Source organism: Pseudochaenichthys georgianus, chromosome 8 (genome assembly GCF_902827115.2).
Source record: "Pseudochaenichthys georgianus chromosome 8, fPseGeo1.2, whole genome shotgun sequence".
Classification (NCBI taxonomy): Eukaryota; Metazoa; Chordata; class Actinopteri; order Perciformes; family Channichthyidae; genus Pseudochaenichthys; species Pseudochaenichthys georgianus.
The window spans coordinates 3332159-3359308 of record NC_047510.2 but is presented as its reverse complement, the minus strand read 5'-3'; the positions used below and the strand labels follow the sequence as shown (position 1 = coordinate 3359308).

The window sequence follows — 27150 nt, the reverse complement described above, 5'->3', positions numbered from 1 at the left end:
CTCAAACATGTCTCTCTCGCAGGGTTTATCACAAGGACATTACGTTACACATATTCTCTCCAGTACAGCGCTTGCTAATGTAAACAGACCATATTATTCCCAAAACACGCCGTGCATTGTTTCTGATACACACAGCTGCGAGAGGGGATTCAGCTAGACGACTGTATACGGAGACGATAGGTTGGGACGTGTCACGTGTGCCACATTTAACCAATGACGTCTTAGGATCCAAATCCTGGATCAGCTCGTTTGCACCCCTGTTTATTTTATGTATAAAAGACATCAAAAAGTGCATTTTGCATAATAGGTCCCCTTTAAACTACTTTCAACTAAGGACACAGCCCTAAGTAGCGTCACCATTGACAAGAGTTGATTTGAGCACGCAAAAACGGTGCATGTGAAAGGCGCCTTGTGGTTACTGCAAATGTTGGTTTTCCTGCTCCGTCAGAAATACAGCCCCCCCCATACTTTGGAGGCCGGTCCCTGAAAATATTTTCTTACATGAAACCGGTCTGTGGCGCAAACAATGTTGGGGACCGCTGATGCCTTAGCCTGATCTACAGGCTAAGGCTATGTTAAGACTGCAAGCCTCAGTGCTCAATTCTGGTTTAGTTTGGCATTTCACATTGTTCTCTGAAATGTGGTCCATACCATGATTGGCAAGCACCAGCCAATCATAATACCGATTGTCACAATATGTACATACATACACATTATTATATCAATCTTACTTTGTAGTTAAAACTGATGCAACATTGAATATTGACACAATATGCATATTTCTAATCCACTTCCACCAAATAGGAAGGCAAAGTGAGAACAATAAGCACATTTCTTAACATCACTAAAGAAATAAACTCAATCATGATAAAGCAAAGTGGAAAAGAGGCAAGGGAGAGAGTGAAAGAGAGTCCTTGAGGACATGGCGCCATATATAAGCACTGCTGAAGGCTAATTTGGGGGGGGCACACATACAGTGTCAGCAGTCATCTACAGAGCAGAGAGAGACATGAGAGAGGGAAATATAAAAACTGAAGAGGAAAGAATGTGACGTGGAGAGAGAAGGAGGGTGGGGGATAATGAAATGAGGTCATTAAAGCTGCAGTGCGTTCTGAGCAATCTGCAACAAATGCAGTCATCAGTTATTTAGAAAACTTACTATGGTATGTTTATATTTCAGATGTTAGCTGTAGTTAAGCTGTATTTCTCTCCCTAGTAGTGTTGATATATTAACTGTCCTTTTTACCCAGGGCCGGTCCTAGACATGTTGGTGCCCTAGGCGAGATTATGATTTGGTGCCCCCCCCCCCCCTCTAAGCAATACACAATAGAATATATAAAGAATAAATGAAAAATCTCTACAAAAAACCAATACACTACAACAACTGAAACGTATTGACATGTTGGTTATATAAGGTTTCAAATGTATTAATTATTGTTTGAACATGTTTTAATTGGGGGGATAATGCTTAAGGCGAGACACGGCAGCAGGGTGGGAATTTCACGACGGCCACGACGGCCATGGCCGTCGTTGCCCCGCAGGTTGGCCGTGATGCCCTGTTAAAAAAAATGCAATTCACGGCCAAATTGGCCTTTGTGCCCCTGTCAAAAGTAAAAAAAAATGTCCTGTGGTATTGGTATTTTGACTAGCAATTTAGTTAAATTGTTTCGTTTATCAACGCCACAACATAGCGTTTCGTTAGTCGGTTGTCGTTGTTGGGGGGGGAAAGCAAACAGCTGTTTGGTGCTCGCGATGTGCTCAGCAGCAAACAGCTGTTTTCTGCGGAGCACAGCACGAGCAGGCTCCCGTGAGCGGGAGGGCGCTCCTTCTTCACTACAGACTATCCCGCCACCTAACCATTCGCCAAACAATCTTCAAATAAAAGAAAGTCACCGGAGGAGTTAAAGGAGTGACAGGGAGTTGGCTGCAGTGCCGCGTCCTAAAACCCTTTTATAATCTGTCGATTAGATTTATGATTCGAAAATTATAAAAGTAGGGTAGACATGTGGAGATTATCCGGCTGAACAAAACGTGCATTTATCAAACAGGTTTGTTTTCCACAGACCTTATTTCCAGCTATTTTCCAAAACCCTGTGGAGAAATTCCATTGCTTTTTGTGGAGGGAACCAGCAGCTTACTTCCTGGTTTCAGGACGCGTCACTGCACCTCTCAATATGATGCCAGTATAAACAAGGTCTTCTGTCGGCTCTGTACATCAATGTCGACCTATGCTGACAAGTAAGTGAAGAGTAGACAATATAAAGGTATTGGCGAAATGTCCCACCAGTTTAGGATAATGAAGGTTCTAATCAAATCAATTACATAGCTATTACATCTCTAACTCCTAATGACAGGAAGGCAGAAAGTGCATTATATAAATAATAATACTCATAATAATAGCAGACATTTTTTAACAATGACCACAATATCATTATTTGAATAAACCAAATATGAATAATTGAGGGAAATGAGGAAGAACTGATGATTAAAATGTTGTAGTACAAGTAGTAATGTAGTTAGTGCATAAATTATTGCAACAAATGTGTGATTTTTTTTATGGTGGACGAATGCTCCGGGCCAGTGGTTACAATGGTGTGGCCAGTGACAATACCATTTTACCCTTACTGTCTACCCCTGACTGACTTATGTGGTTTATGGCTGAACTTAACGTATACGTTTAAGAAACACTTGCTATTCAGCCGTTTGTAAAACGACTGGTGTTGATGTTAGTGCTACACTTTTCAGTCATGTTGATTGACCAGCGTAATTTAACCAAACAGCCTTTGTGCCCTGTCATGTGGCCTTTGTGCCCTTAAAAAAAATGTGAACGGGAAGGCCAAATGGCCTTGCCCCTAAAATGACGAAATTCCAAGCCTGCACGGCATCACGGCATCGTTTTTCAAGCACTGGTCAATTTTGAGATTTTGTGCTATTTTGATTCTATAACATGTTTTCTTTCAGGCTTTTGGAAGGAAAACGTACAAAATACACATTTAAGTGTTTATTTTACTATAGTTTGTCTATTTGCGTCAGTAGATTTCTCCTAAATTCACCAAAAGTTAGCATTCTAACGTAACATAAAGTACCGCGACCGCTTTGTGCACCATGTCATCAGACATATCGTTGGAAAGCTGTGTCTCTCCTGCACAATCTCATTGGATCCAAATATGGTCATTTCCTTTGTATCAGCAATCAATCGTGAAAGTACAAAGGGGTCTTAAACCAAGAAACGAAATCTCATTGGCTGGTGTAAATTTCTGACAACGTGATTCGTTCAGATGCGTCACGTGGTGTGCTAAAACACTTCCTGGTTAGCTTTCCGCTAGAAATGTAAATCTCAAAATGACAAAAGAACGGCGAAAAAAACGTTTACAGAGAAGACGACAACAATTGTCACTTGCACGAAGCAAGGTTATACAAAAAAGAAATGACCCCGAACATGAATTACCTTCACGGAGTGCGTCGAAGCGCAAGCTGTCATCCAAAGAACAGGGAGGGTTTAGCTAGCACCTCACTGCAATCTTTAAAGGTCGTTTTCTCAAAATGAGTTTCTTCTCCTACTCTGAGTTCGAAATTTCAACTTTAGTAGCACGTACATACACCAAACCTTCCAGTTATATTCCTATACAGAAGGGTTTGTTCATATGAAGAAGAAGAAGATTCAGCTTATTGTCATTACGTAGTACAGGTACTATCTAACTAAACGGTTTCTCTGCATTTGACCCATCCTAGTGTTAGGAGCAGTGTGCTGCCATTATTTACGGCGCACGGGGAGCAGTGTAGGGAACAGTGCCTTGCTCAGGGACACCTCGGTAGCACTTGGTCTTTCCGGGACTTGAACCGGTGACCTTCCAGTTCCCAAGCCAAGTCCCGATGGACTTCGCCACCACCGCCCCATATATATATACTGTATCGTTAATAGCCTGAATTATACAACATACCTAAAAACATGGCAAAAATTGATATTTTAGGGCTGTTGACAGTATTTTCTGATTTATGGAGTGATAAAAAGAGATATCCAATATCCCTTCTTTATAAGCCTTAGATACTAATATGACTACAAAATGAAACAATAATTTTTAACCTGGCTTTATCCAAAGTTCAGATTTCGCTTCCTGAAATGTGTTAAAATATGCACATATTTAATGAGATAATGGATAATTTGCATATTTAAACATGCTATTTCAGAAAACTTGTAATACAAAAAACAATTGCCTTATTGTAAGTAATTAACTGGAGAAATTTCTAACTGATACCTTTAAGTTAAAAAAAATTACCCTATTCACCTGGGGTGTCTCGCCTTAAATCTGGTGCACTTTGAGCAGAATTACTAGAGACTAGATCTAGGGGGTACAACTCTAAAACACCCACTTGAAATGTTTTCGCTCTATGAAACCTGATGTACTTATATGATTCTGTTTTCTTCAAGTTTGTATTTTGTTGGTCGAACGCACTTATTGTAAGTCGCTTTGGATAAAAGCGTCAGCTAAATGCAATGTAATGTAATGTAATGTCAAGGATGAAAATTAGGATGAGTCAAACAGTAAAAAAAAAATTCCCTCCCAGAACTACCAGCGCCCCCCCCCCCCCCCCCCCCCAGATATGGCGCCCTAGCTGACCACCTATGTTGCCTATGCCAAAGACCGGCCCTGTTTTTACCACATTCCTGGATCCTCGTCTTGAAGTCATTGTTTTTTTTGTTTTTATTAGATTCCTGAAATAAGTCTGTTGGAAGCTCAACAAAAATGAAAAATAAAATACATCAGTGAATACACATCTGGTTGAGTCTGACCTTTTACAATTCTTAAAAACGGGGGTTGCTAACATGTGGCTCACATTTAGCTTAGCGGTGTTGATGTGAAATGAACTGTGAATTTAATTATAGCCTAACATATAAAAGAAGATGGACACTTCAAGTCGTGAACAAAATGTGCATTATCTCATTGTCTGCAATAATCCAAAAACCAACAGAAATATCCCATTTTGCAAGGCTAACTCATCTGGGTCACTCGATGTCAGTCAATCAGCGGATAAAATACAAAAAACATGTCCAAATTGCTAAAAACGTTGAGAGCTGCTGAAGATACTGTCCTTGTTCCTTCATGTTCTTCCATAGGGCCAAAATACATTTCCCCAATTATCTAAACTAGAGACATCTGTAAATTACAAATAATATTTTTTAGGTACATCAACACTTAATCAGCCCCCTTTTAATTCATTAGAACCTGAAGGTTATTGCCCAATACAATATTTGTTTCTCTGCAACACCGCTTGTATCGGGCGAATCAAATAGCAAGAGAAAAGCTACAGTCTGCTCAAACTAAAATGAAAAGCCTCTATGATCGACGTGCAGAACGTTGTGAGTTGAGTCCTGGGGATCAGGTTTTAGCACTGCTCCAGAATCCAAATCAACGCCTATGCGTTGGTGTCTCTTCCTCCAGCCGTTTCATCTGGACATTAGGCATGTCAAAGGTGTGGATAATACAGTGGCTGATGCCATGTCCAATGCTATAACCTCCTAGGTTAACTAGTGTTTTTCTCCCTGTAGGGGTGTGTTTTTTCTGTTTGCCCTCTCTTAAAATGCTTCTTAGGTACCAAAGTTGCTGAGGGGTTGAGCAAGAGGCTACAGATGTGCTTGCAGGTTGTATGAACATTTTTGGTTGTGTCTATTGTGTTTGGTGGTTGTGTTTTTGTGCCTCAGGTTGGAGGATCCTAGTGGGTCCTCCATTTTAAGGGAGGGGGTGTGGCGACCCCTCCCCCCTCCTGCCTACCTTGCTGTCCTCTGGCAGGTACTGGGAGTGTCGTCCTGTTTGTGCCTGCCCATCTAGAGACGGAGCCACAATAAGGTATAAAGGTTGCCCAGCTGCAAGGATCACTCTCTGATTCAGATCCTGGCATGCTGCAGCAACCTCAGCCTAGGTTTGATGCACCCTCCAACATGCTACAACACCCTTCCACACACCCACACACTGCTCACACTACTGACAGTCTGATTCTTACATACACTATTCATCAGAGGAGTTTTTCTATAACCTGTTAAATAAACAGATATTTGGCACTAAACTCTGTGTGGCCTCCCTATTTGTTCTAGCCTTAGGTCAGGTTGTAACAATAGTCATTCATGTGAGTGAGTTCAACCAGCTTACAGTTTTTGGTAACACAATAATTCAAGTTCTGTCTAAACATAAAATATGTCCACAATAAAAAGTGACTGTGCCTGAGTCTCATGTCCTACATTTGCTTGGATGATTCTACTGACTGATGTACGGGTGTTCTTAAGGTCAAATCATTCCACAAAGCACAACATTTAAAAAAAAAACATACCTTTATCTCCTCATCTCTACCTTCTCCAACAAACACTCTGCTGTTGAGAGGAACACATGCTCAGCACAGCTCTGCCGCTCTTGGCCCTGTTGGACTGCATCCAGCTGCAGACCACCCACCTCAAGCTAGTTTTAGTTTTTCAGATGGAAAGTGTAGCAAGGAGAGTCGACAGGTAGGGAAAATGTGTTTGGGTCGGCCTTTTTAAAACCAACACTAATGCAGATGTAGTGGGGGGATAAGAAGAAGCCAAAGTGTTTTCAGATGAGTTGTGTTTATATGAAAGTTGAGTATAAACAGCTGATAAAAAAGCTCAGAGCTGATATCAATTTCAGTCATCTCGTGCCTTTTTTTTTTTTTTTACTATTGTTGGTTCATTGAGTCTAATTCAGGTACATTTGTCAAATGATCAGTGATTATTAGCCATAGCCAGGGCCGCCTTAATGCACGGGCTGATCTGGGCTGAAGCCCAGGGGCCTACGGAGATCGGGGGCCTATCATGAGCCAATACAAAAACAAAGAAATAAATCTTTTAATTTTTATTTCGGGTGTTTTATTTTTATTTTAAATAAACAAAGTCTTGGCTTTCAGAATATGAACTTTTATTTCCAAAATCACACGATAAATACATTTTCGAAGCTTGTAAAGGGAAGATGACAGCTCTCACTCGCCACTCTGCTCTTCCACAGTGCCGCTCCCCCTCCCTCCGCTGACATTATGAATGTAGGCAAGGCAAGGCAAGTTTATTTATATAGCACTAGGCAATTCAAGGTGCTTTACAAAAATGAAAGACATTCAGACAAAGGCATTTAAAAACAGTAAAAGATAATAAAAGAAACATTAAAAGCATTAAAAAGAAAAGCTAATAAAATAAACATTAAAAGATAAAAGTTACAGTGCAATTATTTCGGTTCTTGATTTTTTATTTATTCACAGAACCTCCCTTTGGAAATCCGAACATTTCCGTCCCGATTGTTAATTTAGACTGATTGTTTTCACCATGTTATGCTCGCATGGCACCCACAATCGGACCCTCGGGAGGGTGTATTAGCCCCCTACTCTGCTTTGCGTTCCATAAAAAAGTCTTTAAGTGTTAACTGAACACCCCGTGTTACCAAAACACTTTGTTCACCCGTCGGTGATGTGATACTTGTTCCTCAGTACAAATCACCCAAAAACGGATCGTAAACCCTGGCTACGATGGATATCCCAAATATCCTACTTTCGAGCAGTCCCTCTCATAAATGTCATGGAGTTTCAGACGGTTTTCACCATGTTTTGCTCGCATGACATCCACAATCGGACCCTCAGGAGGGTGTACTAGCCCCCTACTCTGCTTTGCGTTCCATAACAAAGTCTTTAAGTGTTACCTGAACACCCGTGTTACCAAAACACTATTTTTCACCCGTCGGTGCTGTGATACTTGTTCCTCAGTACAACTCACCTAAAAACTGATCGTAAACCCTGGCTACGATGGATATCCCAAATATCCTACTTTCGAGCATAAATGTCATGGAGAAATTAATTACGTTTACATTTAAAACATTAAAAGAAAAAATACATGGATAAAAGTTACAGTGCAGTCTAAGATATGAATAGTTCAATTAAAAGCAGCGACAAAAAGAAAAGTCTTCAGCCTGGATTTAAAAGTAGTCAGAGTTGCAGCGGACCTGCAGGTTTCTGGGAGTTTGTTCCAGATATTTGGAGCATAATAACTGAACGCTGCTTCTCCATGTTTAGTTCTGACTCTGGGGACAGAAAGCTGACCAGTCCCTGAAGACCTGAGAGATCTGGATGGTTCATAATTTAGCAGGAGGTCAGAAATGTATTTTGGGCCTAAACCATTCAGTGCTTTATAAACCAGCAGCAGTATTTTGAAATCTATTCTTTGACACACAGGAAGCCAGTGTAAAGACTTCAGAACAGGAGTGATGTGATCCACTTTCTTAGTGTTAGTGAGGACTCGAGCAGCGGCGTTCTGAATCAGCTGCAGCTTCCTAATAGATTTTTTAGTGAGACCTGTGAAGACACCATTGCAGTAGTCGAGTCTACTGAAGATAAAAGCATGGACAAGTTTTTCCAAATCCTGCTGTGACATTAGTCTTTTAATCCTAGATATATTCTTTAGGTGATAGTAGGCTGATTTAGTAACTGTTTTAATGTGACTGTTGAAACTCAGGTCAGAGTCCATGACTACACCTAGATTTCTGGCTTTATCTGTTGTTTTGAACATTGCAGACTGAAGCTCAGCGCTCACTTTTATACGTTCTGACTTTGCTCCAAAAACCATTACCTCAGTTTTATCTTTGTTTAATTGGAGAAAGTTCTGACACATCCAGTCATTGATTTGTTCAATGCACTTACTCAGTGTTTGAATTGGAGCATAGTCTCCTGGTGAAATTGTTACGTAAATGTGTGTGTCATCCGCATAGCTATGGTAACTTATTTTGTTGTTTTTCATTATCTGAGCCAGTGGTAGCATGTAGATGTTAAAGAGAAGAGGCCCCAAGATGGAGCCTTGAGGAACCCCACATGTCATATTTGTCAACTCAGATGTGTATGTACCTATAGAAACAAAGTTGTTTCTGTCCTTTAGGTAGGATTCAAACCAATTTAGAACTGTTTCCGAAAGTCCCACCCAGTTTTCCAGTCGGTCTAGTAATATGCTGTGGTCAACAGTGTCAAACGCAGCACTGAGATCTAATAATACTAACACTGAAGTTCTGCCACTGTCTGTGTTTAAGTGGATGTCATTAAAGACCTTTACAAGAGCAGTCTCAGTGCTGTGGTTTGGACGAAAGCCTGACTGGAACACATCGAAACAGTTATTTAAATGCACAACATTACTGAACTGTTGAAAAACAACTTTGTCAATGATCTTACCTAGAAATGGGAGGTTTGATATGGGCCTGTAATTGTTCATTACTGAAGCATCTAGATTATTATTTTTTAAGAGCGGTTTAATGACTGCAGTTTTCAGGGCCTGTGGAAAAATACCTGAGTGAAGAGATTTGTTTACTATATGAAGTAGATCTGAGGCCATGCAAGGCAAAACATCTTTGAACAATCCTGTTGGAATAATATCAAGGCAGCAGGAGGAGAATTTCAGAAGTTGTATAATGTCCTCTAGGTTTTTATCATTAATCTGATGGAATTGTGTCATGGTGCTTGCATTTTTATTAGGTGGACACAGAGACAACACATTTGCTGTTCCTGATGCAGAGGCACTGACTGCTTGTCTGATTTTCTGAATTTTGTCAGTGAAGAAGGCAAAATCATTGCACGCCCTGGTGGATAGAAATGCAGAGGCTACTGACACTGGGGGGTTAGTTAGTCTGTCGACGGTAGCAAACAAGGCACGTGCGTTGTTTTTGTTGTTGGTAATGATGTCAGAGAAGAAAGACTGTCGTGCATTATTCAATTCCAAATTATAAAGGCCAAGTCTCTCTTTATAGATTTCAAAGTGAACCTGGAGATTTGTTTTTCGCCACCTGCGTTCAGCTTTTCGACATTCTCTTTTTTCTGTTTTAACGGTCATGGCCTTTCTCCATGGAGATATTTTCTTGCCAAACACTTCCTTTACCTTAGTTGGAGCAATGGCATCTATAACATTTTTAATTTTTGAATTAAAATGATCTACTAGCTCATTTACTGAGATGTTAGCAGGGGCAAGTGTGGAAGAACATTTCTGAGTAAACATTTCCCTAGTATTTTCAGTTAAATATCGCTTTGTGGTTATATATTTTTGAACATTTTTGTGAACAGAAATAGAGCTCTCAAAGAAAACATAGGAATGGTCAGAGAGTGCAACATCTGTCACCACAACCTTAGAGATATTCAGACCCTTTGAGATAAGTAAGTCCAGAGTGTGCCCCTTATTGTGCGTGGGCTCCGTCACATGCTGAGTCAGTCCATAGCTATCAAGAACACAAAACAGTTCTTTTGCCCCTTTGTCCTGGGGGTTGTCAACATGGATGTTAAAATCACCAACAATGACTAGACGGTAGGGGTGTTGAAAATAATCATTTCTACGATGCATTGCGATGCGGACGTGGACGATTCGGTCTCGATGCAGTGACGGAAGATAATCGGTTATAGAGTAGCAACGTTGCTTCCTGATTTACCGGCCGCGGCTTTACTATAACGTTTTTTCTGTCACTTTAATATCAAAGCGGTCGGTGACGCAGAGATCAGGGAACAGACGTGACAGCGGCACAGCAACACGGAGCAGTCTGCTTTATCCACCAACACAAGAACACCAGTCCAGAACCGACAGCAGAAGGACCCGCTCTCAATCACTCTGTGTCGCTGCGGCTCAGAGACACAGGGTCCCTGTGTCTCTGAGCCGCAGCGACACGGAGTGTGACAGGGATTTATGTTTTTCAAAAATAATCGCGTTACAATCATGTCAGGTGTTTGGTGGATTTAATTAAGTCTTGGATTGCAAAGTATGAATGTCCTCTAGCAATTTTCAGACGATATATACGTGTGTAAAGTTTGTGAAGGCAGGAGGAAAAAAACTTCCGCGATCACCATCTCCTCTCCGTTCCTCCAAGCCCCGCCCCCTCCCTGAAAATAATGAGTGACATGCTGATAGCGACCCGATAGAAACTTTGTTATTCACTTAATCACTGAGATATAATGAAGCTAATTTAATCTCATACATTCATGGGATTTATGTAACAGTAAGACAGAGAATGTAAGTGTGCACCCACATGCACTATTTTTGTTTGTATATGCTGTTGTAAATACTCCTGTTGTCTGCTGTGTTCAGACTCAAGTCCTGTGTGTGAGGCCTCATTCAGGACCTTCAGTGTCCTTTCTTTAACAGAAGGCTGTGGCTAGAAGCTGCAGCTAGACTGCAGAAGCATTAGCTTTTTGTTTTTGAGGATGGAACAACTTCACACACGGAGGCTAGACCTATACAATTCATTTATTTTGGTTTATAAATTAATGTCAAGACATTTATGTTATTGATTTCTGAAGCACTTTCTAAATAATAAAAAGAGAGTTCATATGTATTTACTGCATGTATGCATTGATGAAAAATAAGCCATGTGCAGTAATATAGAAAATTGAGGATGCAACGCATTGGTATGAATCGTGATGCACCGTGATGCACCGGGATATCGAACCGAATCGAATCGTTGACAGGATAATCGTAATCGAATCGAATCGTGAGACCAGTGAAGATGCACAGCCCTACTAGACGGTCAAAGTCAATACACACTATAGACAGCAGTTCGGTAAGGTCATCAAAAAAGCTTGCACAGTATTTGGGTGGTCTATAGATATTTAGCAACAGAGCTCGAGAGGAGCATTTCAGCTGAAGGGCCACATATTCAAAAGAATCAAAGTTTCCATACGATGTCTTCCTGCATTGAAGGGAATCATTGAACAAAATAGCAACTCCACCCCCTTTCTTATGCATTCTTTCCTCACTCCTTTGTTCAATCCAAGTTTCTGTTAATAACATAAAATCGAGATTGTGCTCAGTGATAAAATCATTGATTAAAAATGTTTTTCCTGCCAAAGACCTGACATTTAATAAAGCTAGTTTAAGTTTGTTAAACACACTATCAGTCATGTTTTTTGTAACAATCTGTGGCTGCCATGGAATCAATGCTAAATTAGATAAACTCACACAAACATTTGAGCGCTTCCTGTTTCTAAAATGATTCACCGCTCTTAATCTATTACCTATCAACACAGATATCGGCAAAGCTATAGGCAGGCAGGGCCCCGGCATGTCCTGGAAAGAGTTGAGAGTGCCATACGCCCTTGAGCCTGGACCCATCACATATCAGTAAGAGTTTGTTGCGTTTTGTACACACACATCCTTATCAGGAGACGGGGGAGATGGTGCGGGGGTAAAGGACATGCTGCCAGGGGGGGGGAGGTGGTTGACGTAGGCGCGGTGATGAAGACGGGGAGATGGTGCACGTCTCTGCGGTGATTTTGGTGGGCGTCGTTGAGGAGCGGGGGTAAAGGACATGCTGCCAGCCCTGCGTATCGCCTTAGTTTGGTCTTTGAAATCCAGGAAGGAATCGGTGCAAACCCTCTGTATCTCCTTCATGTGATTTCAGAGCGCTGGGCTCTGCCTGTTATCCGTCCTCCCAAATCCCATGGAAATGATTTACTCTTAGGCTTTGCACCCAGAGAGTTCCAGGGAGGCCTACCACTTGTAGATGTATTACCCGGTACACAGCCCTCCTGTTCCTTGGAATCCTTGTAGCAGCTAACTAGTTGTGAGTTAGCATACCCTTCTCCATTATTTTGCAACACTGGTAAAGTGGTGTCATTCCCACGACATAGTCCATCACTTCCACGTTAACTTCCAACCGTTGCATTTTCATTTCCAACACGGCCATCTTCTGTATAAGTTTGTGGAAGTCATCTGTAGAGAACGGAGGCATTTTGCTACCAACTAGCTTAAGCTAAATAGCATGCAGTAGCCTACCAGGCTTTAGCTGTTGCTAGGCCACGCTACTGTAAGACTGAGGTCGTCGTAAAAATGTTGAAATATGGCTGAAACCCTCCGTCTATTTACGAATTTGAACTGTCCCAGTGATAAGTTAATGTCCAGGAGCCGCTGCTCGAAGTTTTCAGAGAATAAGAGTAGGAAAATCAGCATAAAAAGTAAGCAGAGGCAAGAGCAAGCAGAAAAGCGTCTGCACTGTATTCGGTGTCTCAGATAAAAATGTAAATATGTAAGGCATATAGTAATCATAGATAACACGGCAGGGTCCGTTACAGTTTGTTTTTGTCTGATTTCAAAGAAACAAAGTCTTGGCTTTCAGAATATTAAACTTGTTTCTGCCAATCCAGATGATAAATACAACGTTGAAGCTTTTAACGGCATAATTACAAGCGGAGAACGGAGTAATTTGACGTCACAGCAGGCATAACAACAGCCGGTGTTTCTCGTGAGTGTTTTCCCCGGGAAACACACACAATACACACAGACGCAAAAATACACACACACACACACACACACGTATACACACACACACTCGCGAGCTTCCCCCAGACCAGTAATCCAAACGAAAATATCTTCCCTCTGTACTACTTTGATCATTTGGTCCGCTAATCAATCAGATCGATGGATTCCAGAGATTTTTCTCAAAAATGATGACTCCGAAACAGTCAGTGGGCACCACTTAACAGCCAATCAGAATGAGAATATGTTTCACATGTGACTTATTCAAATTGCGAGTGATTGAGTGACAGATGAATGTTGTTTAGGAGAACATTTCGGAGAAGAAAAAGTTTGAGAGTGGCGCTTTAAATGTGTTGTGCATCGTTTTGCATAACTAGGTTTGTGTTAATCCACCGGAGATAATGATCATTCTCATCTACTGATACCTGGCATTGAGGCCATGTTGCTGTTCATGGTGCTGAATTAGTGGTGTGTGTGTGTGTGTGTGTGCGTGTATGTGTGCGTGCATGCGTGTGTGTGTGTGCGTGCGTGTGCGATCACAGAGCCTGCCGAGGCTATAAATGACTTTGATTTATTGTTTAAATAGGGGGCCTACAAAACCTGCCATCAGCCCTAGCCCCCAGGGCCTGATGGCAGGTTAAGGCGGGCTTGGCCATAGCTAACAGTTCTAATAACTAATAGTGTCCTGCAAGGGCCTAAAGCAGAGAGCCTAGCGAGACTTGACGAAATCTAATGGTAATGCAAAATCTAAGACCCAAGCCCTTGTAACTCAATATTTCTGTGTTTTGGCAAATTTGACCACAATTTCTGATTAACAAAGAGTAGAGTCATAGGGTCAGCGAAAGAAAGAAAAGTGAAATTAGGTCTTCATTTAAGAAAACAACACACCTAAACCTAACCAGAGCCTACAGCTTAATGCAACAAAGCGCCTTTTGATGGGACCCATGTTTGCCCATTGTTGTAAATCAAAACATTTCCAAACATTATTTCTCAGGTGTCATAATTATCGACCCGACATTGCAGAGTACCAATGGTGCAGGTAATACCCACATTGAAACACAGCTTAGCTGAATTGTGGAATCATAATAGTTTTGAATGAAAACAGATTGACCTTATCCAACACACAGTATACACACAGACACACACATTGAGAATTGGCTTGTGGCTGAACCAATTGCATATTTTGCAGCTGTTGAATAATGTTCATTAGCCCGTGTGAGTGTGTATGTGTGTTTTCTAATGCGTATAAGTAGTATGGTTAGAAGGTCACTGCACAAAGTAATCTATCTGCCCCCACCTAATGACAGTACACAGAGATGTGGGCAGAGTGGAAATCACTGATGGAGCGACAAGAGGCACAGAGCAGGTGGATAAGGAAAGTGTATTATCTGCTGTCCTGTGTGTCCAAGCTAGTGCTCTGTTTAATTAAAATCATATCTGATTCAGTCTGTCACTATGTAAGCTGCTTCATAGCATGTTTAGTTTGTAACAACTACACTGGTCTGTTATTGCCCTTGAGTCTAATGAAACAGTCTTATGCATTGTCTCACTTCACATACTTCTGTACTACAGTATATTGTGCTTCTTTGAGTACAAAGGTGCGACCCAGGTCAAGTATGGCAACATTCCTGGATGGTAACAGTCAAAAAGTTGAGTGTGGAACCATGGACACTTCCTACACTCAATGATCGCCATCTTGGCTACATAATCAATCAATCAAAAATATAATGTGCCAAAACACATGCAAATGAAGAAACACATTCAGCATTTAGAAAATATTCACTAACTTGACGAAACATGCGCAACATTTACTAAAAGTATAAATGAAAGGCTGCAAATACAAAATGCTGCAAATAAAAAGCTCTGCCCGAACTCCAATAAGCACTCCTGATCCCAGCTGTCGGTCTCACCTTTTAGTGTCCCCTGGTATCTTTTGTGTTTTGAGCTTCTTGCAGCGTTTTGTATTTGCAGCGTGTGGTTTATTAAGTGCCTTTAGTAAACACTGGCATGTGTTTTGGCACAGTTGTGTGTTTATATTTGCATCTTTTCTGAAGCTGCATTGAATTTCTCCTAATGGAAATGTTTTGTGCTGTTGTTGCTCATTTGCACTTGTCGGTCACCGTACGATAGTGGTGTTGAAAAGAAGCCACCTGTAATGACTTGGTACTGCGAGTGATCATTGCTAGCTAGCTAAGGGCTTTGCAATCATGTGCAGTTTGAATCAACACTACATGGTCGAGTGTGTCCACAGTACACGACATAGCAGTGTACCAAGGGAACTTTTAGATTATGATATATCTAGAAGGCTCTGTGTGTAACCTGTGAGGACAGGACACTAAAATGAATCTGACACTACTCACTGCTGCTACAGTTAGATCGTTAACTGAGAGCTTGGTAATAACTGAAGGTGGCTCATATGACTTTATCAATATTTCTATCAGCTCCTATATACTGGAATATGCTAACTGGACAGTAAAAGAACACTCAGAACTTGTGACTTATCCGACCGGCCCACATCATCCGACCGGCCCACTTCAGTACAGGCCCATCGGGATTCATCCCGAACGTCCCGATGGCCCAACCCAGTCTCACGGCATTTTGTGTTATAGTCACGACATTTAATCTATTGATTCGTGTTCACCAACACGAATTTCCCCTTTTTTTCGTGTCACACAGAACGATTTATTTTAAAAGCAATGTATTTCTATTGGTAGTATGTTTCGCGCCTGCAGCACGTCTTTTTGTCTGTTCGGGTCTTGGAAGACCGGAAGCTGTGGGGTTCATAAAACATGTTCTTACTTAATATCAAGCCACGATTATTGTTTTTATTTTAAATCGTATAATGTCGGACTTTTTTTGTCATCTGTGAGGAAAATAAATGGGGCTCAGAGCCTCAGAATACTGAAATCTGTATTTTTTTAATATTTTTTCCTTCTAATTTGTTATTCTTTTCAAAATAACACACTGTTATTTACTCACCAATAACACACAATTATCCTTGTTTTTATTTATTTGTTTGATTCCATAATCTCGGGCTTTTTTGGCGTCCGTCAGGAACTGAATTTCAAAATAAAAATAACCGGAAACAGACGTAGGCCTATAAGGGACATTTCGAGCATCATTGCGATACACAGCCACTGAACTGATTACCCAAGATCCTCAGCGGTTTAAGCTCGCTGATTGGATGTTTTAGCCGCAATGCATGTAGGGATATGGTGTTAATGCGATATTAAATCCGAAAAACCTTTCTGAGTTTAGGATGGCCGAAGACACGACACTACCCATAATCCCCAGCTATTGTTTAGGACTACAGTCCCCGTGATTAATCTTCAAGCTCTTGGATTGGATGTTTGAGTGGCAGTGCGCCAAGGTTACGGCGAGCGTCAAACAGCTGTGTGAAATGGAACAAAACCACGCCAGACTATCCAAAACTGGAATCGAACGCCCCCCCAGAACTGCTGGCTATTGTGTTTCGCAAAATGTTCTATGGGACGTCTCTACTGAACGTTTTCGTTTTTCCCACAATTAGAAGTTGCCACACATTGGTGTTATCAAATGTAAAACATATAATTAATAAATGGGTGAAAATCGCTTGTGTCCATAATGCGCAGCATTAATATATAGCATTAATATATACCCACATGACAGCTCATTGTTACTTTGTAATTCTACTCCACTACAATTCAGAGGTTAACCTGGTATTTTTACTCCACTGCATTTATTTGAGTTACTTTGCAGATTCTGATTAATGATGTGAAATATAAACAACCCTTAAATCAGACTTTAGTTACACGTGACCTGAGTAAATTCAGGGAAGGTGATTGTCAAGTGCCAACAATCAGGAGAGATATTTGATAGTTGGTGCTTGAGAAGACTAAACATGTATCTGCAATTGACATGAATGGAAACGAGTAATAAAGTATATTCATTACTCGTTATTCTCTACTAATAGTTCATTAAAGACTGTATAATGGCTATTTTGCACATCCCTTTCAAGATTTCAAGATTTTCATGTATTGACATATCATATTCACAACTACGGTGTAGTTATGCAATGAATGAACAACTTGGGTCACAGGTTCCTCAACAGTGCATTACAAGATCATGAGATCTTTCTAGAGGGTTATCAAGAATAACTTTTATCCAATGACCTTCCCCCTCTCTGTCTGTGTCTGTGTATTCTCTTGTTCCGATTAACCCAGCCAAATCTTTGTTCTTGTTTTGTATCTATATCTACGCCGGGATCCGGAGTCGAGGCTGATCCTCTTGCTGTAGTCCTGTGTCTTGGATCCTCTATCCTGAGTTCTGGATTAAGTCGTGGACTTCGGGTCGTGGCTGAACCTGTCTCTGCAGTCCTGCCTTGGGTCTCGTCATGCTGCTTCCCTGATGGCTTCCTCAGTATTGTACCATCCCCACTGACATCTCATCTGCTGACTTCAATGACTTTCTGAATTTCTTCAATAGCAAAATCAACACCATCCACCTGCAACTGGCTGCATCTACAATCTCCAAAGACGACCCACAGTGGCTGAGCTCCACCAGCCACCAGCTAATCCCCACCCTGTCCAATTTCTCGGCAGCTACTGAGTTCTCCATCACTGAGCTTATCCGTAAATCCAAACCTACTACCTGTCAGCTCGACCCACTCCCCACTGCCCTCGTTAAAACCTGTGTGCCCTCTACTTGCCCCTTGATCACAAGAATCATTAACTCGTCCCTCGCAACTGGAACTGTACCGCCAAACTTCAAAACTGCTGCAATAACACCAACACTCAAAAAACCTGGAGCTGACCGAGATGACCTGAATAACTACAGGCCCATCTCTAACCTCTCCTTCATCTCAAAAATCCTTGAAAGAGTGGTTGCTGACCAACTTCAACAACACCTGGACAAAAACAACCTTCATGAACCCTTCCAATCGGGTTTCCGCTCAAAGCACAGCACCGAAACAGCGCTGGTAAAAGTCACCAACGACCTCCTCCGTGCAGCTGACTCTGGACTGCTCACCATCCTCTCATGGTTTTCGTCCTACCTCACAGACAGGGAACAATATGTCCGTCTCAGCACCCACCGGTCAAGCTGCTCCACTGTCTCACATGGTGTTCCTCAGGGGTCAGTATTGGGTCCACTCCTGTTTATTGTCTACCTGCTCCCCCTTGGCACTATCCCCCGTCATCATGATGTCCATTTCCACTGTTACGCCGACGATACCCAGGTCTACATTTCCAGCAAACCCAACACTGCCCTCCCCCCAACCTCTCTCACCAACTGCCTCCAGGACATCAGGAGCTGGATGAACAGGAACCTCCTAAAACTCAACGGTAGCAAAACCGAAGCCCTGCTGGTTGGCACCAAAACCACCCTCTCCAAAACCTCATCCTCCCCTGCCTCCAACCTCATCATTGATGGCCACTCCATCCCCTTCTCTGGCCAGGTTAAGAGCCTTGGTGTCATCCTGGACAGCTCCCTCTCATTTGCACCTCACATAAATAACATCACCCGGACTGCCTTCTTCCACATACGCAACATCTCCAGACTCCGCCCATCCCTTTCTCAATCGAACACTGAAGTCCTGGTCAATGCATTTGTCACGTCCCGCATCGACTACTGTAACGCCATCCTCTCAGGCATACCCACCAAGCTCATCAATAAACTACAAATCATACAGAACTCCGCAGCCCAGATCATCACCGGCACCAAGGCCTCCGAACACATCACCCCCATCCTCATCCAACTCCACTGGCTCCCTGTTCAATCCCGTATCAACTTCAAAAACCTACTGCTCACTTACAAAGCCCTACATAACCTGGCCCCCCCCTATCTGGCTGACCTTCTTCAGGAGTACACCCCCTCTCGCTCCCTCCGCTCCTCCTCTGCTGGTCTGCTGACCGTCCCCACCCCACGCCTCGTCACCATGGGTGCTCGGGCTTTTAGCTGCACTGCTCCCAGACTCTGGAACTCCCTCCCCCCGCACATCCGACAGTCAGACACAATCACCTTATTCAAATCCCAATTAAAAACCGCACCTGTTCAAATCTGCTTACTCACTGTAGTGTAGCTTTTATTTTATTTATTTTTTATTTAGTTATTTTTATTTTTATTTATTTTTTAAATGTACGGTGTCCTTGGGTGTCATGAAAGGCGCCTAAAAATAAAATGTATTATTATTATTATTATTATTATTATTATTGTAGCTGACATCCTCGTGGATTCATCTTCTTATTACATACACATGCATTTCCTAACATTCGGTCTATATGCTGTAAAATGTATTATTTCTTGGATTTACACACGGCATCTATTGCACGTCTGTCCGTCCTGGGAGAGGGATCCCTCCTCTGTTGCTCTCCCTGAGGTTTCTCCCATGTTCCCCTTAAACTGTGGGTTTTCTCTGGAAGTTTTTCCTTGTACGATGTGAGGGTCTAAGGATAGAGGGTCTAAGGACAGAGGGTGTCGTTTTTCTCATACTGATATTCTGAACAATCTGTACTGTTTTATTTGCTGTAAAGTGTCTCTACTGTAGGCTATTTTTTATTATATGTACAGCACTTTGGCTAGACCAAAAATTATTTATAAATGGATTCTGGTTGCGGCCGACCGGCTATTTGGAGTGGAATGTAGCCCATCCACGGCAGAAAGCCCAAAACAGTAATCGAAGCGCCACTTCCGGATGACAGTGGCTGAGGATCATGGGTAATGTAGCTTTCCGCTATCCAAAACTGACCTCCGTCTTCGCTAAACAAATATTTTTATAACGCTCTAAAACGTGTTAACGTTCTTATTGGACACATTACGTGCCAGTGATCATAAAACCAATCAATCTCACATATTTCGGGGAGGCCCCCCGTCTCCAGTAATAGATTGATCTGATTGGCAGATTCAAATGCAAGTGCGTTGCCTCTGTCTGTTGATGATGGCGCCGTCAAAGAGAAAGCATTCATCAGGTGCTTCAAAACGGAGAGTCGGGTATGTGTGTGAGCATTTAAAACTATTTTAAATTGAAATAATTCTGCATGTACACTACAAGTAGTCTAGTTGCTTCATCCGTAGGTCCCGTCTCTCTGCACTACAACAGCTAAATTAGCTAACCCTTCTGCAGCTTTGAGAACATTCAATTCGGTAAGATTTTCGATGTTACAGTCAACTGAAGTCGAACCAGAACGGCCACAAATAGCGGACTTTTTAGCATAAGTCAATGGAGTTTAACATAGCGGAAATTAGCATTGCGGCTATCGGACATTTTCTGACTGGTGAAGATGATGAATGAAAATATTTTCTGTTGCTGTAGCTAGCTAGTTAAGTAATGTAACCACAGTTAGTCTATGTCTTCTGATGTTAGTAACTATGTAGGCTAACATTAGTTAGGCTATGTGTTGTGTACTAATGCATTCAAGTTAGTTCACATTTTAGTTGTTATTGCCCTTGCTGTCAATTGTGTGTATAATATGTAGCCTACAGTCAATGGAATCTCACATTTTGCTCTCCAATGTATGTTATTTGAATGTTGACACATAATACTATAACTATATTTTACAGGAGCATTGTTGAAATTCCTAGGTTGAACTAAGCCTGCAGAACCACAAGTCAAGAGGACAGAGGAGCCAGATTGCAGTGGTGACTGGGGCAGAAGAAATAAGGAGAGAGGGCCTCTCGGCATGGTGAGGAATCAGACCCAAACACTCCTGCCGATGCCGAGGCCCAGTTCTCCCTTCCCACCACCCCAGGTAATACACTGACTATGGATAAGTAAACAACAACCCCACTTTAAACACCCAAACTATCCCTTATGATGTGACATTTTCTACACTGTTAACATTAGGAAACACTTAAGAAAGAAAAGAAAGCTGCAGGAGCTGATAATTCCTAAATTACAATTGGCCATGTGATCACCAAAAAAAAACAAAAAAAACAATCTGCACCAAATATCTTTGGGATTTATCTCCCCTGACAGCTGGACACTACATGAAAGCAGAGGACCGGACCAGACCAGACGTCAGTGGCAGTGTCCCGAATGTTGTCGACGCCCTGATGCTGATGTTTGCACCATATTACTGCCTCAACATCAGTTATTGCTCAGAACTGGGAGCTACCCTGGAGTTCTTGCAGAGGTAAGACTTGAATTGTAATTATTAAGTCATTCCATCTTAAACCACAGAGTAGAGGATTGTGCAAATTTCTGACACACGATAAGTGCTCCTGACAATACAAGATAATCGAGATAAAAAGATTATTGTGCTGCATTCTGTTTCGCATTATGCTCTCGTTTTGTCTTGGGTTATAAATGCAGCGTACCCCTTTCCTTTGCAGTGGTGTGCTTTGGCTCCTCCCTAAAAGCCCAAACTCACTCTTAGCCAATCGGTGGTATGTTTACTTCAGCTCAATGAAAATGACCGAAAGAGGGCCCTTTGTCGACAAAAAAAGAAAACCAATTCAGTTATTTGGAAAAAGGGAATTGTTTTCAAGGAGTCCTATTGAATAGGGATTCAGGCAGGACTGTATATAGGGGAAGGTTTTACTCTGAGTGACTTACACTTTGGGGTGTCGGGAAGAACACACAAGATTCTTGGTAGCGGTTGATTTCCTTAACTTATTAATATCAACACAACAGCACATTCATACAGCCATGGAGCAGGTTTAGTGTATGTGTGGTCTATAACAGAGAAACACACAAGTATAGAATATTGTACTTCTACCACCAAGTAAAGGGTTAGCGTGAGTGTCAGCACCTGATGACAATGGAATCTGATGAGGAAGACGCAACTATTTCTTGCACCGAAATGCGATGGGTTCCTCTGTGTCCACATCACTGAGGACCTGACATGGACTCATCACACAAACACCATCACCAAAACAGCTAGACAGCGGCTCTTTAAAAAAAAAAATGGTATTAGTCTATGGTATTAATTTATTGAACATGTTAGAAACAAAACAAACGATAATAATAACTCAAGGTTCAAGGTATAAAAAAAATGTATTCTCAAAGTTTCTATCATGTTCAAAAGAGGCACGAAGAAGCTTAAAAGCGGTTCTGGTCCTACCCCCCCTTAGCGTACATTGTTCATGAAAATACAAGTTTAGGTCATCGTCATCAGCTTCCGTCATAGTTGATTCATTATTTTAAACAAATCATTATTTTGTACAAAACAACCAAAAATAAATAACTTTTACAACGACAAGAAATAGCAAGCATCACTTCACCGGTCCTGCTCAGAACCATTCAGGATTTGGTTTCTAAATGATAGTTTTAGTTTAGATAAAGTTGCACAGTATTTCAGCTCATCATTACAGTTATTCCACTGATGAACACCTTCTGTTGTGATGAAATTAAGTTTGGAATTTGTTCGTGTGGGTGGTTTAAAAAAAAGAATGCAGTTTCCTCTCAACATGTGTATGTTTTCTCTCCGTGTGAAAAGTCCCTGGACATTATGAGGTAATTGTTCCGCAAGGCTGAGCAGGTTCAACATGGACCTCTGACTGGCTGCATCACGGCCTGGTACGGCAGTGCAATCATATTCCATTGACTTGCATATAGACTCTTCTTGCACTATTTCTATTCTGTTTTATTTGTATTTACTTACACTAGAGGTGTGTGACTCTATTCTAACAATTAATACATGTTAAAAGAAAAAGATTTAATGGAATTATAAAAACATTTCTTGTAAAATTACAGATTTTTTTGGCAATAAATGTGATAGTTCATATAAACTAAGGCTTTTGCAAAGTAAAATGACGTTCTTTTCTTTGTGTTTTACTTGTTGATGGTCTTAGATATATGGTACTTTTTTGTAATAATAAAAGTAATTTTCCGTATTTTAGCTTTTCTTTATCTTCTGTTTCCAAGAGGTGTATGACTCTATTCTAACAAATAATAAATGTTAAAAGAATATTTCATGTACAATTACAGAGGCTACTTGTGGTAAGGTAAGTTACTGTTTTTTAACATGTTATCTCTGTATTTTATTTTACAGTTTTTTTCCTTTTTTTAGCGGACATTAAAAAATCTGGCAGCTGGCGCCCCAGCTGCCAGAACATTTCCGTTTTTTTACAATTTCTTTTTTAAAGTGTGTGTAAAATACATGTAAATTGAGTAAAAAGTCCAACATTTGCCTATAAAATGTATTGAAGTAAAAGTATAAAAGCAGCATAATGTGAACATAGTAAAATACAAGTACCTTAATAGTTAACTTACTTACTTAAGTATACTTGAGTAAAAGCACTGATGAGAAGCACATGCTACCTGTAATAGCATGCATGTGATTGAGAGGTTTCATGTTAAGTGTTCTCTCATTCCATATTGCAGCTTAGATCTCTTCTAGAAAACCGATAACACGTGAACGCAACGCATGCATTCTGCTCTGTGTCGGCAGTGAATTGTAATGTGTGTTATGAGCATGGAACACGCTGTCCCTGCACATAATACTGCCTCAGTGCATCACTAATAATGAAGACTCCTGCATTAATCCTCTGGCACATTCCCTCTAATAATTATGGGATGTCTGCTGTCCTTAATATTTATTAATAACCATAACAGCGTTACTGCTCTCTGCTGCGCACCGAGCATCCCGCCTGCCCCGTCACAAACACCGACAGCTCTCCCCGGTTCGTCCCGGTACCGAGCAGAGAGAAGCCGGGCTACCTGCAGCCAGGAGCGGCACACATACACAGGGGAGCGGGGGAGAAGCACGACGGTGGTACTCACGTCTCTGTAGAACAGCCATGGAGATGATGGTGCTGAGGAGGGTCGACATGACTGGAGCCTGACATCAGCAGAGAGAGAGTGTGTGTGTGTGTGTGTGTGTGTGTGTGTGTGTGTGTGTGTGTGTGTGTGTGTGTGTGTGTGTGTGTGTGTGTGTGTGTGTGTGTGTGTGTGTGTGTGTGTGTGTGTGTGTGTCCCTCCCCCTTTGACCGTACATTGAGAAGGGGAGGAGAGGATGGATGAGGACTCCCATCGTTTTTATTTATATTTTACAGGATATATTCATAGTTAGTTTAATGTAAAAAAAAGTGTAGACATTGCATTAGTAATAGGCTATATATAGCCTACTTATTTCTCAGAATGCAACCTCCATTTATCAATATCCTTTCCTGCACTTACATAATGATCAGATCTATGGATGTTATTTCTGTCCTTTATCTTAGCCTAGGGGCAGCAACCTTTATTATCAAAAGAGACATGTTGCCCCCTCTGCCTCCTAATACAGTTTGTCTGGAGCTGAGAAAATATTTTTAATAGACAGTTTATGAAGTTATATAATGGAACTACTTTATTGCATCAATGTTTTTTAGATCAACAATACAGAAACCTGTTTTTACAGCCATCAGACATTGCAGAAATCAGGCATATCTTGCCTCAAAACGATGCAGAGAAACTAGTCCATGCATTTGTTACTTCTAGGCTGGATTATTGTAACTCTTTATTATCAGGGAGTACCAAGAAGTCAGTCAAGTCGCTTCAGCTGATTCAAAATGCTGCGGCTCGTGTACTAACCAGAGTTAGGAGAAGGGACCACATTACTCCTGTTCTGGCTGCCTTACACTGGCTCCCTATAGAACACAGGATAGAATTTAAAATTATTCTTCTCGCCTACAAAGCCCTTAATGGGCAGGCGCCATCTTACCTTAAAGAACTCATTATACCCTACTGGCCTACTAGGGCATTGCGTTCCAAGAATACAGGGTTGTTGGTTGTTCCTAGAGTCTCTAAAAGTACAATGGGAGCCAGAGCCTTTTCTTATCAAGCTCCACATTTGTGGAATCAGCTTCCAGTTTGTGTTCGGGCGGCAGACACCCTATCCGTTTTTAAGAGTGCGCTTAAGACCTTCCTTTTTGATAAAGCTTATAGTTAGGGCTGATTAGATTCAGCCCCTAGTTTTGCTGATATAGGCTTAGTTTGTCGGGGGACATCTTCCTTCTTCCTTCTCTCTGTCTGTACCTGTGTACTCTCATGTTCCGATTAACCCAGCTTCCCCAAATGTCTTTCTTTTTGGTGTCTATATACGCCGGGATCCGGAGTCATGGATGTTCCTGCGGTCCTGTGTCCTGGATCGCGAGCCCTGGATCGCGAGTCGTGGCTGTGGTCCTGGATCATCGGTCCTGGATGGATATCCTCGTGGATTCATCTTCCTATTATACACACATGCATTTCCAAACATTTGGACTACCTATGTTGCAAATGTATTATCTTTTCAATTTACACACGGCATCTATTGCACGTCTGTCCGTCCTGGGAGAGGGATCCCTCCTCTGTTGCTCTCCCTGAGGTTTCTCCCATTTTTCCCTTTAAACTGGGTTTTCTTTGGAAGTTTTTCCTTGTACGATGTGAGGGTCTAAGGACAGAGGGTGTCGTATTGTCATACTGATATTCTGTACACACTGTGAAGACCACTGAGACAAATGTAACATTTGTGATATTGGGCTATATAAATAAACATTGATTGATTGATTGAATGTGCTGCTCACACTTTCACTCATAGTGCGAAAAATATATTATGGACAACCAGTCTCGCCAACATTAATTTAACCGTAATTGTTAGTTTAAATGAATTGTAACATTATATTTCTATTGACAAATGCACTTCAATTTCTATTTTATACATCTGGGTTTGATCTGATTATTTGTGACACTGTAAATAAAAAAAGAGGTACAAAACTGTCAAATAAACCAACACACTCTCACTCCCTAAACGTCCAGGAGCGACGCGTGGTCAGGGTCCCGTGGCGTGCAGTTGGGACGCGCCGAGGCTCCTTCAGCTTCATAGTTTAGTTTAGTTTATTTATTTTTTTCCGAGCTCGTAAAACCAAAGCAAATACAAATGAAACAAAAGATGATACAGACATGATACAGTACTATACAAATGAATGCAATAACAAAACGAAATATTTAATTAATAATTGAATAATCCGTAGTATCATTGTCTGATATCAATAAACAACAAAGCTTTAGCTAATTACACGTCCGAAAAGTTCATAAAGGGACGCAAAGAGTTTTCAACTGGTTGCAATGTATTCTCATCGGCGGCGGCATTTGACGCTCAGGGAAGCACCGCATCCGTTTATGTCGGCAGCTCTTAAAGGCAATGTGAGCGTCCATTCCATTACATTGCATTTAGCTGACGCTTTTATAATGCAGAGAATTAATTTCCCCATGAGGGATTAATAAAAGTTCATCTTATCTTTATCCAAAGCGACTTACAATAAGTGCATTCAACCTTGAAGAAAACAGAATCATAAAGTACATCAGGTTTCATAGAGCCAAAACATTTCAAGTGCTACTCAACTGGCTTTAGATAAGCCAGTCCTTTATTAGTATATAAGTGCTTTGTTAGCAGTTCTTTGTTAGTAATTCTATCGCTCGAAGTGGAGTCGAAAGAGATGAATTTTCAGTCTGCGCCGGAAGGTGTGTAAGCGGGGGAGCTCATTCCACCATCTTGGAGCCAGGATAGCAAACCCACGTGTTTTTGCTGATGGGAACTTGGGTTCCCCTCGCAGCGAGGGTGCAGCGAGTCGTTTGGCTGATGCAGAGCGTAGAGCACGCGCTGGGGTGTACGGTTTAACCATGTCCTAGATGTAGGAAGGGCCAGATCCATTCGCAGCATGGTACGCAAGTACCAGTGTCTTGAAATGGATTCTAGCAGTTACCGGAAGCCAGTGGAGGGAGCGGAGGAGTCTCTTTGGCGCTCCACATTTCAGAGAAAATAAGTTGTTTCTCAGAATTGAAGGGGAAAAACACAAAAGCATTGTACACAATTAAAACCTGTTAAACTAATAAAGTATGCGCAGTCATTTTTCTTCTCTCATCCATTTATTCAGGGACATGAACCAGACATTAACCAGCATTTAATATCAATTATCTGTACATTAGTCTTACTCTGTAATGCTGGTTTATTTCT

General features: G+C 41.4%; 1 protein-coding gene across 1 annotated transcript in view; it reads right to left on the bottom strand.

The window, feature by feature from the left end:
- LOC117451659 (TANK-binding kinase 1-binding protein 1-like) overlaps positions 1–24083 on the bottom strand; it is a 66397-nt gene extending 42314 nt beyond the window's left edge. The window contains exon 1 of the mRNA XM_034090063.2: positions 23961–24083. Coding sequence (XP_033945954.1) covers positions 23961–24025 — 65 coding nt within the window. The 5' untranslated portion in view covers positions 24026–24083. The remainder of the gene's footprint in view (positions 1–23960) is intronic.
- Positions 24084–27150: the final 3067 nt, after the last annotated feature.